The following is a 15,075-nucleotide window of genomic DNA, read 5'->3' as shown; positions in this document are numbered from 1 at the left end:
CTGCGGCGGCGAGCTGGCGCGAGCACGGAGCGTCCCTCGAGCCGGCCGGCGCTCGCTGACTCGGGCCGCGCCTGCAGTGATCATTACGGTAATCGATTGCCACAAAATTATTCTGCCTGGGTCCTTGACCGCCTGGACTTTTTGCGACATCGAATGCAACGCACGAGCAGTCCGTGAAGAATTCCTCCACCACCCATTCCCTCCCCAAACCCCGCGCGTGACGAGCAAAAATGGCAAAGGGACTCCGCGCCTCCACCGAGCGCACGAACCGCAGGAAGCTGCGCGCCAACGTCTTCGGCCCCGTCGAGAAGGCGCGCGCCGAGCGCCTGCACGCAAAGCTGCTCGCGACCATCAACTCGGAGAAGCCCGCCCGCCCCGCAAAGAAGGAGATGGACGTCGACGTCGACGTCGACGAAGAGGGTGCGCAGCCAAAGGAGTCTCTCAAAGGTTCATTCCACCCTCCCACCTGCCGCCGCCGACCAAGGGCTGACTTTTTTTTCTTTTCTTTTTTTTGTAGAAGACATGGACGTAGACGATAAAACGACCAAGAAACCACACCGCTCGCAGAGCGAGAAGAAGACTAAGAAGGAGCGCGCCCGCAAACCGCGGAACAGCATCACCTTCCCCAAGACGCGCGGAAAGGGCGCCCTGAAGCCGTTCACGGGCAAGAGCAGGGTCAGCAAGCGCAAGTGAGGAAGGTGGACAGCGAGTGGGCTGGTGGCACTGGCGTGGACTGACGTGGAACGATATCTACATGGCGTTTGGGATGCATTGCAGGCGTTACATTGCTGTTGCTGCTGCGGGGGAAACGCAGCGGATTGGATGGTACCACGGCGTGTAGAGCGCAATATCAAAAATCCATCTCCCCGACTCATCCATTTTGCTTGCATCCTCCCACGCCTTCATCAGCAGCCAGCACCCCGTTCCGAAAAAAAACCCACTCTACACATTGACTTGCTCCAACAGCGGCTTAGAAGAACCACGTCCTCTATCCTGTCTCCCACGGTACTCGGCACGGCATCGTAGAGGCTGCAAAGGCATTCGTCAAAGCACAGCCGCAGCCCAACATGATCCATTGCACATGCTACATCTTTCCGACATGACGCGCCAAATCCGCAGATCCCAACCGCACTGCTCCCAAGCCCCAGCGCCCGGGGGCGGCCTACAACTACAAGTACTCATATGCCATGCCATGCGTCGTTCGTGATCTAGTAAGTATCCGTCTACGCACCGACCTCCTCCATAATGGGCTGCTCGCGGAACCCGTTCGCGTGCCCGTTCTCCGACGGGCTGGGCGCGTCGAGCTCCATCTTCTCCTGCTGCGCAATGGCCTGCTGCGAGACAATCTCCGCGAGGCGCTTGAGGCGCGGGGTTTGCAGCCCTGTGGGGGTCAGTACAAAAGTCACATAACAGAAAGAGGAGAAGGACTTACAAGACGGCGTGTACGTTTCCAGCGCGGTGATGACGCGCGGCTCTGCGATCTCGTACGGCCCAGAGTCCTCCATGTCGACGGCGGTGAGCAGCAGGACGTCGCTCTTCTCCGTGACGCGGCTGGCGACGGCCTTCATGATCTCGCCGTTGATGGGCTGCTCGTAGTCGGCGACGAGGTACTGGTTGAGCAGCTTCTGGATCTGGTTGGGGCTCAGCATCCAGCAGATGTCCTGGATGATCTCGATGTCGTTGAGCGTCGCCTTCTTCAGCTGCAGCAGCTTGGTCGCTTGCATCAGGTGCTCCAGCTGCAGCGTGCCCTCGGGCATGTCGTGCGACTTGCACCACTCTTCGATGCGCGTGATGTTGTAGTTGATTTGCAGACCACGCTTCCAGGAGAGGAAGTTGCGACGCATGAGCAGGTCATTGAAGGCCGTGACGCCGACGAGGCGCAGCAGCTCCGTGACACACTGTGTGATGATTGTGTCTTCGAGGTAGAAGGCCTTCATGGCCTTGTAGACGCTGTTCAGCAGGCTGAGCAGATTGTCCATGCTGTACGCGGGCGTGTTGCTGCCCTGGAGGAGCTTGCCGAGGAAGCGGTTGCTCTCGTTGGTGACGAAGCCGGGGAGCGATTGCGACTCGATGATGGCGGGGATGATCATCTTGTGCAGCTTCTTCTTGAGCACCTTCATCCACGTGTGGTAGATGTTGAACTCAAGACTCTCCAGATCGTGCTTGACGATCTCGAGCAGGCGGTCGTACTCGTAGTTGTCCGTCTTCTGCTGCTCGTACCAGTCCTCCGCAAGGAAGACAAACGAGAGCATCTCATGGACGTTCGACAACCAAAAGGCGCCGGGATTGATGGCATCGTCGCTGTCATGCTGCATGACCTCCTGCTGGATGGACTGCATGACGTTCGCAAGGAAGCGCTCAGACTCCTTGACAAAGCCGTTGTTCCACATCTCAGAGGTGACGAGGTTGATGAGGTAGGCGGGGAAGAGGACCTCCTTGTCTGTGGGAGGAGGCGTGGTGGTCGGGGAAGGAATCTTCAGGTTCTTGATGAGACCCAGAGTAACCTCGTCGTTGAGCATGTCCTCATCAGCCAGGATGTTCTCAAGCTCAAGCTCGACGTTATCGAGCTGCGCGAATGTGGAGCCAGACAGGTTCTGCCTGTGGGCGGTCGAGCCAACAGCCATCGAGACCGGTCGAGGGTTGTAGGTGGCGCTGAAGCGGTCTAGATCGCGAGTGTCTGGTCCAGCACTTCGCCTCTTTGGCTTCTTCGATGCGACGAGGTTGATGAGGCTGCTGGCGGCAATGGGTATGTTGCCGTTCTCCAGCGTGCTGTGGATTGGTCCAGCGCGCTTCATCAACTCCACCTGCTCCTGCAGCTCGGCGAGCTGCTGACGGAGAGTCATCTTCTCCGTCTCGGTGACATTGCTCCTTCTCTTGGAGTTGTCGAGATCCTCGGTGGTCTGCTTGAGGGACGCACGTAGCTGCTTCTCCTCTTCCTGCAAGTGTCGCATCTTGGCGGTGCTCTCCTCGTAGTTGGTCTGCAGCTTCTTGAACTCGTCCTCCATCTGGCTCAGCTTGGCTGCGGTGATACCGGCCTGATTGGCCTCGACCTGCAGCTCCTTCTGCCTGTTCTCGAGCGCACGGCTCCTCTCCTTGTAGGACTTGATCTGGTTTTCGTAATTGTCGACCTGCTGCTTCAGAGACTTGTTCTGCTCCTTCATCGAGCCAAGAGTCTGAGTGAGTTCGACAACCTTGTTTTCCAACTTGTAGGAAATGTTCTTCAAGTCGCGAGACTCGGCACGCAGAAGCTTGTACTCCTTTCGCGCCTTCTTTCCTCGCCACAGGCTCTGGATGAGAACAATCTTCTTGCGGTATTGCCTCCAGGCTTGGAGCGATCTTTGCGACCTCCAAGTGCGCTGGATGATGCGAGCAGCGTTGCCAAGCCTTGTGTCGAGGATGTTCTTTCGGCAGAGGAAACCCTTTGCTGCGGCCTCGAAGAGAATGACGGACTGTCGCACGACGTGGAATCGCTTGCGGTCTTTCGATCCGCGCCACACCCTTTGGATGGTAGTTGCGGCTTTGACTTGTCTTTGTTCCTCGGCACGCTCCCGGGTCATGAAACCTCTAGCCAGAGACTGCACAGCGACAATGGCATCACGCATCTCCAAGTAGATGCGGCGGTAGTACTTGGCCCTCAGATTCTTCTGGATCATGACGGCGGCATCGTTCAACCTTGCTGTGCGGAGGTTCTCGAGGAACGCAAGCATACCGGCGCGGAAGAAGATCTTGGTCAGACCCATCTGGTACTTGTCGGTGCCGTCATTCTTGCTGTTACCCAAGGCCTTGTGGAGAATGGCCTTGGCCATGTCGCGGATCTCGGGCGTCCACCCTGACGATGGCACCAACATGTAGTAGCGGAGGGCAAACTCCTCATATGTCCATCTTGTGGGGTAACCAGCGCAACTGATTCTGACAGTCTCGAGAACACCACAAGCGCGCAGTTGGCTGAGGACCATGGGTCCATCAAACTGCCAGGCCGCCTTGGCCTCGTTGGGCTTGATGCAGCGAATGTAGTGAACATCGGTGGAATTGATGGTCGCCATGAGCTCGATGAGGGAGGACTTGAAGATGCCTCCCAGTGTGGGTTTCCTGTTGGTTGCTATCCGTCGGCCGGCGGACATTGTGGTTCCCGGCTTCGCGATCGGGGCGGTCTCCTTCTCGCGGATGGACGACGCAACATCCAAGATCTCAATCAAGAACTTGTTGGAAGACGACCTCAGCACCTCCATGTGCTCATCTGGCACCGTATCTCTGTTCTTTTCGATGAAACCATCGGACTCGTATGTGACGTCGACGGCGTAATGGCAGACGGTGAAAGCAGACTTGCCGAATCGCGGCTTCTTGTAGAACTTGTGCTTGTCGCCAGAGTAGTTGTGGTGCAGCTTGGTGACAAACTGCTCATCGGAACCCATGGGCAGACGAGACTCTTCGTCAAGCAGAGACAGAATACCAAGCTTGCCTTCGATCAAGTCGATGCAGGGCTGGTTGTCCGCGAAGTCGATGAACGTCCAATCAATCTGCTCGCGCATGTACTCCTCCTGCTCGAGCTTGAAGACGTGAGCGTTGAACTCTTGCTGCAACTTCTCGTTGGCATAGTTGATACAAAACTGCTCAAACGAGTTTTTCGCAAAATGCTCGAACCCGTAGATATCCAGGACACCAATGAAAGAGCGGGCCTGCGAGAGGACCTCCTCTGTGGCCAGACTCTCGTTGGTGCGCTCGACCAGCCAGTCGAAGAGACTTGAGTAGATGAACTTGGCGACGGAGTCTCGGACGACCACGGCTTGCTGTTGTGTCAGGTTCGAGACGATCTTCTCTCCTCTTGTGATGAGCTGCTTCTTGACCGTCCATTTCGCGAAGTTGGCGGCATCGATTCCGAGGAGGCCACAAGCCTTGACCAGTGCAGGCTCGTCAGGCGCCAGATTCGAGTCTGTCCGTGTGGCGGTGATCTTGACGTCTCCAATGTGCAACAGAGCCGCAAGCAGACGGAAGATCTGAGCCTGTGTCTCCTGCGCAACACCGACCTTTGTCAGAGAGCTCTTTGTTGCCTCGAACTCGGCCTTGTCGTCCATGCCGTCGATGACGGGCGCGCTACCCTGGTTGAGGTAGCTGAACTCCTCGACGGGCTTCAAAGACAGCTCCTGGCGCTCGGCATCAGAAGCACCGGCGACGAGCTGGTAAAAAATGTGGTAGTTGCGCTCCTTAAGCGGCTGAAAGACCAATCTCGAGCGCTCGAGCAAGTAGGTCCTGATCTTGGCGCCGATGATGTCCGTCTGCTTGTTGAACATGATCTCAATGTATTTGCCGAAACGGGACGAGTTGTCGTTACGCGTGGTTTTGGCGTTACCAAAGGCCTCCATGATGGGGTTGGTGGCCAGGATCTGCTCCTCGGTCTCGGACATGGAGTCGATCTTGCCGCGCCGCTTGCCTGGGTTGTCGGGCGACTCGCGGGTTGCGAAGTAGCGCATGATGTACTTGGCGCTGACCGTCTTGCCGGCACCAGACTCGCCGGAGACGACAATGGTCTGGTTCTTCTGGTCGCGCAGCATGTCGCTGGGCGTGTTAGCTTGGAGCAGGGCGTGTGGAGAGGGCGACATACGCAAAGGCCTCCTCGGCGATGGCGAACAGGTGGGGGGCGCCGTAGGAGCGCTGCTTGCCGGCGTAGACCTGCACCATGCCGGGCACGTAGAGCGAGTCGACGCGGGCAAAGGGGTTTGTTGCGATCAGGACGATGCCCGAGTAGGTGTAGATTTCATTCTGCAGGTAGCGCAGCTTGATAGCCTGCAGCACGGCGGGCTCGTTGAGGTGCGACAGGTTGGTCAGGTCGTCGCTGGCCTCGAGCATGGCCGGGTTCATCAGCGGCGGCAGATTCGGGTCGTTGCCCGTCTGGATGGCGGCGAGCGTCGTCTCGATGGTCTTGCTCTGCGCGCAGTCAGCAGTCAGTTCGGCCGGCGCAGTGTCCTGCCCTGGCTATGCGGCTGCGTACCTCCCCGTTCTCCAGCTGGAAGACCAGCTTCACCTTGTCGCCGTCGATCTGCTTGTCCACGACTTCCGAGGCCACCCAGCCCTCGGTCGTGTCGGGCTGCCATGCCCGCGTCCCGATGTCGAATATGTGCGCCATAGCGGGCGGTTGTGTGCGTCCCGTGCGAGTCCTGGCCCGTCTGCTGCGCGGCCTCTATCTGCCAGTTCTCAGGGTCCAGTCCGCCCTGTCTCGCTGTCTGCGGCGCGGCGGGCACTCCAGCGTCTTATTTGTTCGCGTGTGTCAGCGGGTCGACGCGGGAGCTCACAGCGAGCGGAGCATTCCTGCGTACGGCGGTGCGGGCTTGGGGGTGTGGTCGTTGTTAGTACTGTTGTGTCGACCGACGTGCCCGTTCCCGCAGACAACAATGTTCGCCGTGCACAGAGCGGTGAGGCTAGTGGCGGGCAGGGCTGCTGGCCTACGTGGGCCGTGGACCAACCAGCCGGCCGCTCACCAGCCAGCGCGTCTCAGCCTCTCATTCAGGGTGCCTCCAGCATGCAACGGCCCACGCAGACCGCTGTGGCATGGGAGCCTCTGCATGCGCGCTGCAGCCATCACGGCTTGTGCGACCGCGGCAGCACTTGATCGCAGGCACGTGGATTTGTCACTCCAGCATTCGCAGTGGCAATGTCCACGTCGACTCGGCCTCTGCAAGCACACCCCGTGCAAACGTGTCCCGCGCCGATCACTTGCTGTCCGCCGCATTGCAGGCCAATTTCGCGCCTCCTGCTTCATCACGCTCGAACGTGTCACGCCAAGCGCATACTCTGGTAATTAGTGATATGCACCCCTATTCCTCGCACCCATGGATTGTCTTGAAGAATGCGAATGCGAATGGTTTGAATGGATATGTGCTGATCGAATAGTTATATTTTGAAAGAATATGTTTTGGACGATTATATATTTTGAACGACTATATTCTGAACGATTACATTTTGAACGACTATATTTTGAACGATTATATTTGAACGATTATATTTTGAACAAACACATGTTGACCAAACACACTTTGAATGAAAACACTCTAAAAGGAATATATTTTGAACGAACACATTTTGAACGCCACGTTGATGCTTTTGATCTTCTAGCCGGAGTCTCTACTAAGAACCGGAACACACAAAGTCTAGCCGTACAGCACACGCGTGCGGATGCACGACGATAGCTCCTGCAGGCTCTGGAACAGATCCCTAATCTCATCCTCCTTGACGTCGCTGAGGTCCGCCATGAGGTACGCCACCTCGCCTCTCGAGTCGGACATTTGCTTGTCGATGTTGTGGTTGAGCAGGATGCCGTTGACTGCGTCTTGTTAGCTTCGTGCTCATTGTCAGATATCGACTTGACGTACCCTGTCGCAGCACACCGGGCACGTTCTTGTGGATGTAGATGACGCGCATGCAGTTCGCCTCCTCGAGCGACAGACCCCTCAGGTTGACCTCGGGCATGTTGACGGCTCCCAGTGTGGCGCCCTCGTTGACGTACCGGACGAGGGCAGTGGACACCTCGACGCCGATTGCGCTTTGCGCCTCCTCTGTGGACCCACCGATGTGGGGTGTCAGGATAATATTCTTGAGGCCGACGAGGTCCTTAGTCCACGAGTTCAGGTCGTTGGTGAAGTAGTCGCCGTTGCCGGCAGGCTCGTGGGGGAAGACGTCGATGGCAGCGCCGGCGAGCTTGCCAGAGCGCGAGGCCTCGATGAGCGCGGGGATGTCGACCACGGTACCGCGGGCGTTGTTGATGAGGTAGCTGCCCTTCTTCATCTTCTCAAACTGCGCTGTGCTAATCAAGTTCTTGGTGTCCGCTGTCGCCGGCACGTGGAGAGAGACGAAATCAGCCGTCTCGAGCAACTGATCGAGTGTCTCGACCTGGTGCGCTGTTCCTAGACCCATCATGGTCACGACGTCGTAGTAGATGACCTGCATGCCCATGGACTCGGCCAGCACGCTCAGCTGGCTGCCAATGTGTCCATATCCAACTATGCCCAGTGTCTTTCCGCGAACCTCCCAGCAGCCCTTGCTGACCTTGTTCCACACACCGTTGTGCAGTTCCATCGAGCGGTCGGCGAGCTCACGCGCAAGCGCAACAATCTCCGAGATGACGAGCTCAGCGACCGAGCGGGAGTTGCTGAACGGCGAGTTGAACACGGCGATGCCCCTCTCGGCGGCTGTCTGGAGGTCGACCTGATTTGTGCCGATGCAGAAGCAGCCGATGACAATCAGGTTCTTGGCCTCGTTGAGTACCCTCTTGGTGAGCTTGGTCTTCGAGCGGATACCGACGACCTGCACATCGCGGATCTTCTCGATCAGCTCGTCCTCGGGCAGACTGGCCTTGAGCGCCTCGACCTGGTAGCCCTGCTTCCTGAGGATCTCAATTCCCGCCGTGTTGACGTTCTCCAGCAGTAGCACCTTGATCTCCTTTGTGTTGAACGGCTTCAGGCGCTGCGCCATCTGGTTCGCGGAGAGCACATCTTGGGAGTAGCTGCCTGAGCGGCCCTGGCTGACGCTGTCGTGCGGCGGCGCCCGGAAGCTGTTTGGTGGGCTGTGGAATTGGAGGTTCGGGCTCGTGCTGAGGGAGAGGCTGTTCGAGACTTGGCGGGCCAGGTTGCTGATGCCACCGGGGACGTCTTGTGGGGGGGTCATGATGGGCGTGTGCGGATATTGGCGGATTGGTTTACGGGAGGGAAGCCGTAACTCGAATTGGTCGTCGAATCCGGGATCTGCGATAAGTACTTAAGCGCGATGGTTCGTCTTCTGCACAGAGATTCGCTGTGGGGTTCCAAAAAAGTGGTCTGGAGAATCGCGGGGCTGATATTGGTGGTGACTTATGATCAAAGAACAGCAGCAGCGAGACAATTAATTCCAGCACCACGAGCCAGTCATACGGTACCCACTCTTGGAACGGGTGAGTGAGTAATACATCAGGCTAATTGTCACAGTGACTCCCACAGCGACTCACGCGTTTCAAGAGGCTCAAAAATTTGCAGCGCGCCGCATGATGCAATCGACCCACCAGCTGCGCCGACCGCATCTCCGCTATCGGCCGTCGGCCCGTCGCTCGCATAGCGTCCATCATGCCTCGAGTCACAGAGACCGAGCTACGATGATGCAATCGCCGGCTGATGCCAGCAAAACGCCGTTACATTCATAATCTATGGATCGTGGCCTGATGCTCGCCTTGTGCGTTCCCTAACAGCGTCGAATATTCGCCGACCGAACCGCAAAATAGCTCATATATCCTGTCTCGTGACTCCATTACTGTGGTATAACCAACTTTTCTGCATCAAGGGTGCAATCTACAGCTTACCCTCCTCCTGCATGGGCCATTGGTAGCCTGCGAACGTGTCAGCGCATGGTTCAAGTCGTCGCGCAGAGGTTAGGTCCTACCTGCGGCGTCGCTGAACTTGTAGCCGTAGGACGACGTGAAGTCATCCAAAACGGCGGGGCCGCGAGATCCTGTTTCGTATCAGCTATAGCCCAGACAGAGTTTACAACAATACGCACCGTAGGGGTACTCCATGGGGATGATTTCCTTGTTGTCGTCAAGGTAGTGCAGCAGAGGAGAGAAGATCCTCCAGCTGGCATCGAGCTCGTCGTCACGGACAAAGTTGCTGTGGTCGCCCTTGAGCGCATCGAGAATAAGCGACTCGTAGGCCTCGGGGATCTTGAGGTCGGAGAATCGCCGCCTGTATGTCAGGTCGAGCTCTGTGACAACGGTCTGCATGCTGAGACCGGGCAGCTTGGAGTTCATCTTAATGTAGACGGACTCGTTGGGCTGGACACGAATGACCAGCTCGTTACGGGGAATGTCCTTGAAGATGCCAGAGGTGACATCCTTGAACTGAATGCGGACTTCGGTCTTCTGCTCGTTGAGCGCCTTTCCTGCCTTCAGGATGAAAGGCACGCCGTCCCATCGCTCGTTCTTGATGTATGCGACCATCGAGGCAAATGTGGGGCATCGCGAGTCCTTGGGGACTGTGTCGTCCTCCTTGTAACCAGGTTTTTGTCCATCGAGCGACTTTCCGTACTGTCCGATGATGACGTTCTTGGGCTCGATCGCGGTCATGCCTCGCAGGACACGGACCTTCTCGTCACGGATGTCTTCGGCGGAGAAGGAGATGGGGCGCTCCATGGCGAGGAGAGTGAGAACCTGGAGCAAGTGGTTCTGCATAACATCGCGGATGATGCCGAACTCGTCAAAGTACCCACCGCGGCCTTCTGTGCCGAATGGCTCCTTGAATGTGATCTGTTCCGAGTCAGCATTTCGTTATGCTGGTAGCCTCAATCCACGTACCTGAACGTTGTCGATGTGGTTGCGGTTCCAGGTTGCGCCGAAGAACTCGTTACCGAACCGGAGGATCAGGATGTTCTTGACCATCTCCTTGCCAAGGTAGTGGTCGATACGGAAAAGCTCGTCCTCAGACCAGTCGGGCGCGAGTGCCTTCTGGAGCTCGCGGGAGCTCTGGAGGTCCTTTCCGAATGGCTTCTCGACCTGTTCGCAAACAATTAGATATGGTCCCCAATCCCACTCCATATGGCCAACTCACAATAACGCGGGAGATGCCGTTCTTAGGGTAGTTGTTGCGCTTCAGGTGCTGTGAAACTGTGATGAAAACGCTGGGAGGGAGCGCCATATAGAAGATGCGGTTGTTCTCCTTGCGGCCCTTCTCGAGCTCGCCTAGGTGCTTCTCGAGCTCAACAAAGGACTCGTCCTTGTCGTACTGGCCGGAGACGTACGAGCAGAAGCCGACGAACTCCTCGAGCTGCTTCTCCATGTCCTGTGTGGGGGTCTTGATGTAAGACTTGACGCGCTTGAGGTACTCGTCGTGGTCCATCTTTGTGCGCGCATATCCGACGACGCGAATGTCCTTAGGGAGGAAGTTGTTGCGGTACTAGAGTCCATGTCAGTGCGGATGCGGCGGTCGATCGATCATGCGACTTACGAGGCCGAAGAGCGCAGGGAACTGGACTGATTAGCTGAGATGGATGTTGTTGGGCGCTGGAGTACTCACAGTCTTCTTCTTGGCCAAATCACCAGACGCGCCCAAGACTACGATGATCGTGTTCTCCTTGAGCTCCATGGTACTAAAAAGAGGTACGAGTTAGCTCATAATTCTCCGAGACTCGTCGTGAATTCCCCTCAGGTTGCTATCGAGCTACCCCTCCGGTGAAGTCTGGATATCAAGCCACAGCTCCACCATGAACATCAACACCACGGTGGAAGTCGCGGGAAGATATCCAGGGGCACCTCCAGCACAGAGGACAAAGCAACAAGACTCACGTACCCGGCATTGGCCTCGACCTCAGGCTGAATAACGGTGTCCGCCATGGTAATCGCCGGTGGGGGATTGTTGTTGAGGGATGCGGTGGGGTGGGGTGTCGAGGGCAATTGGTGGCCTCGCGGATGTTTAAGGTAAGAAGGAAGGGGCACGTCTCGAGTGAAAGTGCGGAAGACGCGGATGAATTGTTGGCTGGAGGAAAAGCTTCGATGTGGTGGGGTTTAGAATCGGGGCCCTGGCTCTAGTGCGGCGGACGTGGTGTTGCAGGTTCGCCGCCAAAGCTCCAATGATGACGATTTACTCGAGGAAAATGCTTCGCGCAATCATGACGGCAGCCACACATCTTTAAGCTCGCAATCAGTGAATGCCTAGGTCACGCAGTATCACTAAGCCGCCGCACGTCATGGAAAGCATCCCCGGCGCGAGACAGAACCCACACTGCTTCGCCGGAGCCCTGCTTGCTAACGCCGAGCGTGAAACCCCACCAAGTCCGTGATCTTCGCAGCAACTGCTTCACTGGCAGCGCCGAGAAATGTGCGAAACATTGAAGGTCATTGGGGCTTCGGGCTGTTTTTCCTTTGGCAGACAGAACTTACTTCAAGCTGTTGCAGTGCGTTGACACCTCATCCCGTGCAGCTGCGCCGTGAGGGCTCTCCGAATCCGGCAGTCGGGGTAACAATCATTATTGCATCGCGAAATGAGACACAGGTATTGGATTTCCGGACTGCTGCTGGTGCTCATAGATCCTCCGGCCCCTCTTCAGCGGTCCACGAGACCTTGTTGAGGCCCTAACCGCCCGACAAGGCTGCAGGTCATTGACAGCATCTGATCTCTGCAGCACCACTCTAGGACTCGCTTAACAAAGTCCGCCGGAGTTGCTCAACACGGCGTCGAGAGCGTGGGATCTGTGCCGGAGAGATGTTGTGGTTGCTCGGTGAGCGTTGACACGATGAAGTGATTCAGCCCTGTTGAGCGGGCCGATAGGTGTACATCGGCGAATTCACCGCGCGTTGTTGATGAGCTGTATATGTGTGGATCCTGCGCAGGCAAGTCATACACAAAGAGTCACTGCAGGCAAGTAACCACAAATTGTACACTTTGAGAATGCTGTTCGATTCGAAAATCGAGGTGCTGACGAAGCTTCGACATCGATCTGGACCTCGAAGGGGCAATTCTCTTGTCGACATGCAGATAAGACCGGCGGCTGATTGATGCCGTCGTGGGGCGTCAGTTATGTTCTGGAGGTACAGTGGCTACATGCAGGGACTTCAGCCTCTCAAGGCTGTCACGAATCTCAAGGTAAACTCTACACTGGACACATGAAGCCAACTACATCTCCAAGGGAATACTTGACAACTACAATATTTTTGTATGAGACCATGATGTCGTGCCACACAAACATCAAAGGCCGGTACTTCGTACTGTTCATACACGAGCTGAAAGGTCGAGAGTTTTGAGGAAAGTTGCCTTCTCAGTGAGTCTCAAAGAAACAGTCCAGGTCCAGTGTCCGTGTTACGTGAAGGTACTTCCGCAGTCCCAGCCAACGTGACATTGATACAGATGATACAAAGGAAAGTAAAGACGTAATATGTTGGTCAACGTCTCGTGAGCTCTCTACATGCAATAGTTGTGATAACAGCCGCAATTTGCAAACAGTACTCGGGGCCACGGGTGTTCTGATGAATCCAAAACCCCTTCCCTTGAGTTATTGTAATGCGCTCGAAATGCTGAGTAAGATCATGACTCAAGTGCATCTGACAGCGACAAACCCAACGGGCGATAGACAGTGTTGGTTCAGAAACGAATATTTCAGGTGAGCAGGCTGCTGCACGTGTTCTCGAAGTCGAATAGTGATACTCGTGAGTTGCGGCCGCCAGTGCGGGAGTCTCACAAGAGTAGCACATCAAACATATGAACATCGACATCGCCAGCTGTTGTGCATATTAGCATGATGAAGAGAACCATGGATGCTAGTACCATGTCACAATTTCCAGTATTGAAGGCAGCACTATCATGTGCCTTGATGACTGATGATGTGGTCTCGGATTGTGCGTGCGCTAGTGTGTTCACGTGACTACTCGCTTAACGAGTGTGCGCTTTGAATTTCGCGATGGACGCAGCGACAGACCGCGAAGCCCGTTTTCGACCTCACTAACACCAGGTAACCACACACGCCGGAGGCCAGGAATCATTCGCCATGTCTGACATCAAGTCTCACCGTCTCTACGTCAAGGGCAAGCACATTTCGTGAGTGCGCACCGGAGCCAGCATGGAATTGGACATCTGCTAACAGGGCACAGCTACCAGCGAGGGTACGACTGAATCCGCACTGCGCTGCTGTTCTCCGCTCACATGGCTATAGAAAGCGCAACACCAATCCCGGCACCTCTCTGCTCAAGCTCGAGGGCGTTGACGACACCGCCGCCGCACAGTGGTACGCTGGCAAGCGCGTAGCCTGTACGTACAGAGGAACACGGGAGGGTCAGCGTGGGAGCAGGCACTAATGAGTGCGCAGACGTCTACCGCGCCCAGCGCGCCATTCAGGGCTCCAAGATCCGCGTCATCTGGGGCAAGGTCACCAGGCCTCACGGCAACTCTGGCGTTGTCCGCGCCAAGTTCAGGTCGAACCTCCCTCCCAAGTCCTTCGGTGCTTCCGTCCGCGTCATGCTTTACCCTTCTTCGATATAATTTCGGCCACACAATGGGGACGAGACGAACGGTAGATGATGAGCGATGGAGTGGTTAGTGATACGGCGCAAAACCCGGCAACGGCATCGGAACGAAGCAATACGACAGCGAGTCTCATGCACAGTTTCATTTACATGGCATGTTCAGGCTGGTAACGGTGTCACTGTTTTCGGAATTCCATGACAAGGCATTGGCAAAATCAATCAAGATTCCTCCCAAGATCAATGGAAAATGATCAATCTCTCGCAGCACCTTTGGCATTGTGATGGAGAGAGGCAGTCTGTACCAGGGGCCGACGTTGAAAAGCTGTGGCAGCACTATCAAGGGGCTAATATGCATAGGACCTAGGGAACCCGTTCGCAATCACTAGTACCTGAGGTCACTACTCACCTTGGCCAAAATGTCACCGCACTCGGTTGCTACACGTCGTCGAATACACCACGGCATACCTGCGCGCTCGTAGCGCAACACTGGGCGGTAGCATGCAACGAGACCAGACATGCTTAGGCGGCTTCTCGGCCTTTGTACGTGCCGTCCCTCTTGAGGCGTTGCAAAGGCATTCGCATCGCTGTCAGACGACCAAAGACTATGTTGAGGTTGTGCAGTGTGGCTGCCACGGCAGTCGTTCTCGCCTTTTCCTCCACGTACTATAGTTGAGTTCGCACATGACAAGCCAAAATATCGAAGGAGACATAACCCCACCTTGCGCAGCAGTGCCAGTCCTTCGGACACATCCTCTCGTTTTCTTTCCTTCTCACTTCCTGTGCTGCTGGACAGGGCATTGCACGTCTAACACGCAGTCCAGATCTTGGACCGGCTGCTACACTCGCTTATCATCTATGGCTGACGCCATATACCAAGGCTGGGGCCAGTGAACATATTATTTCTGAACCTCATCCTTGTCACTGTACGACACTCCATCCCCGCCAGCTTTACATCATGTCGGGCAACTTGGATACCGCGCAGATCAGGCTGCACTGACGGCTAACAAACTCGCCTCGACTGCTATCGCGCTAGCAATCACGGCGATCATTGCAGCCTACCTGCAGATGCCGCTCGGCAGCGACATGACAAGCAATGCACTTTGGAAAACGAA

General features: G+C 56.1%; 5 protein-coding genes across 5 annotated transcripts; 2 read left to right on the top strand and 3 right to left on the bottom strand.

Annotated features, from left to right (window-relative positions):
• The first annotated feature begins 131 nt into the window (after positions 1–131).
• Positions 132–942, top strand: M421DRAFT_416132 (uncharacterized protein). Its single transcript, XM_033590950.1, has 2 exons — positions 132–447; positions 518–942. The coding sequence occupies exons 1-2, from the start codon at positions 231–233 to the stop codon at positions 691–693; spliced, it is 393 nt and encodes a 130-aa protein (XP_033454028.1). The 5' UTR covers positions 132–230; the 3' UTR covers positions 694–942.
• A 281-nt stretch (positions 943–1,223) lies between these two features.
• M421DRAFT_52767 (uncharacterized protein) lies at positions 1,224–6,121 on the bottom strand (the record flags this gene model as incomplete). The annotated part of the gene is made up of 3 exons (XM_033595049.1): positions 1,224–5,553; positions 5,600–5,922; positions 5,987–6,121. The coding sequence occupies 3 exons, from the start codon at positions 6,119–6,121 to the stop codon at positions 1,224–1,226; spliced, it is 4,788 nt and encodes a 1,595-aa protein (XP_033454027.1).
• A 1,021-nt stretch (positions 6,122–7,142) lies between these two features.
• On the bottom strand, positions 7,143–8,655 carry M421DRAFT_52744 (D-3-phosphoglycerate dehydrogenase; the record flags this gene model as incomplete). Its single annotated transcript, XM_033595046.1, has 2 exons — positions 7,143–7,315; positions 7,365–8,655. 2 exons carry the CDS (start codon positions 8,653–8,655, stop codon positions 7,143–7,145), a joined length of 1,464 nt encoding a protein of 487 aa, XP_033454026.1.
• A 653-nt stretch (positions 8,656–9,308) lies between these two features.
• Positions 9,309–11,341, bottom strand: M421DRAFT_52852 (glucose-6-phosphate 1-dehydrogenase; the record flags this gene model as incomplete). The annotated part of the gene is made up of 8 exons (XM_033595061.1): positions 9,309–9,346; positions 9,400–9,468; positions 9,517–10,258; positions 10,307–10,504; positions 10,560–10,904; positions 10,956–10,976; positions 11,025–11,097; positions 11,298–11,341. The coding sequence occupies 8 exons, from the start codon at positions 11,339–11,341 to the stop codon at positions 9,309–9,311; spliced, it is 1,530 nt and encodes a 509-aa protein (XP_033454025.1).
• Positions 11,342–13,488: 2,147 nt separating this feature from the next.
• Positions 13,489–13,979, top strand: M421DRAFT_1147 (60S ribosomal protein L33; the record flags this gene model as incomplete). Its single annotated transcript, XM_033587237.1, has 4 exons — positions 13,489–13,538; positions 13,592–13,603; positions 13,654–13,748; positions 13,807–13,979. The coding sequence occupies 4 exons, from the start codon at positions 13,489–13,491 to the stop codon at positions 13,977–13,979; spliced, it is 330 nt and encodes a 109-aa protein (XP_033454024.1).
• Between the last annotated feature and the right edge of the window lie 1,096 nt (positions 13,980–15,075).

Source organism: Didymella exigua, assembly GCF_010094145.1.
Source record: "Didymella exigua CBS 183.55 unplaced genomic scaffold M421scaffold_2, whole genome shotgun sequence".
Classification (NCBI taxonomy): domain Eukaryota; kingdom Fungi; phylum Ascomycota; class Dothideomycetes; order Pleosporales; family Didymellaceae; genus Didymella; species Didymella exigua.
This window is presented reverse-complemented; position numbering and strand designations above follow the sequence as displayed.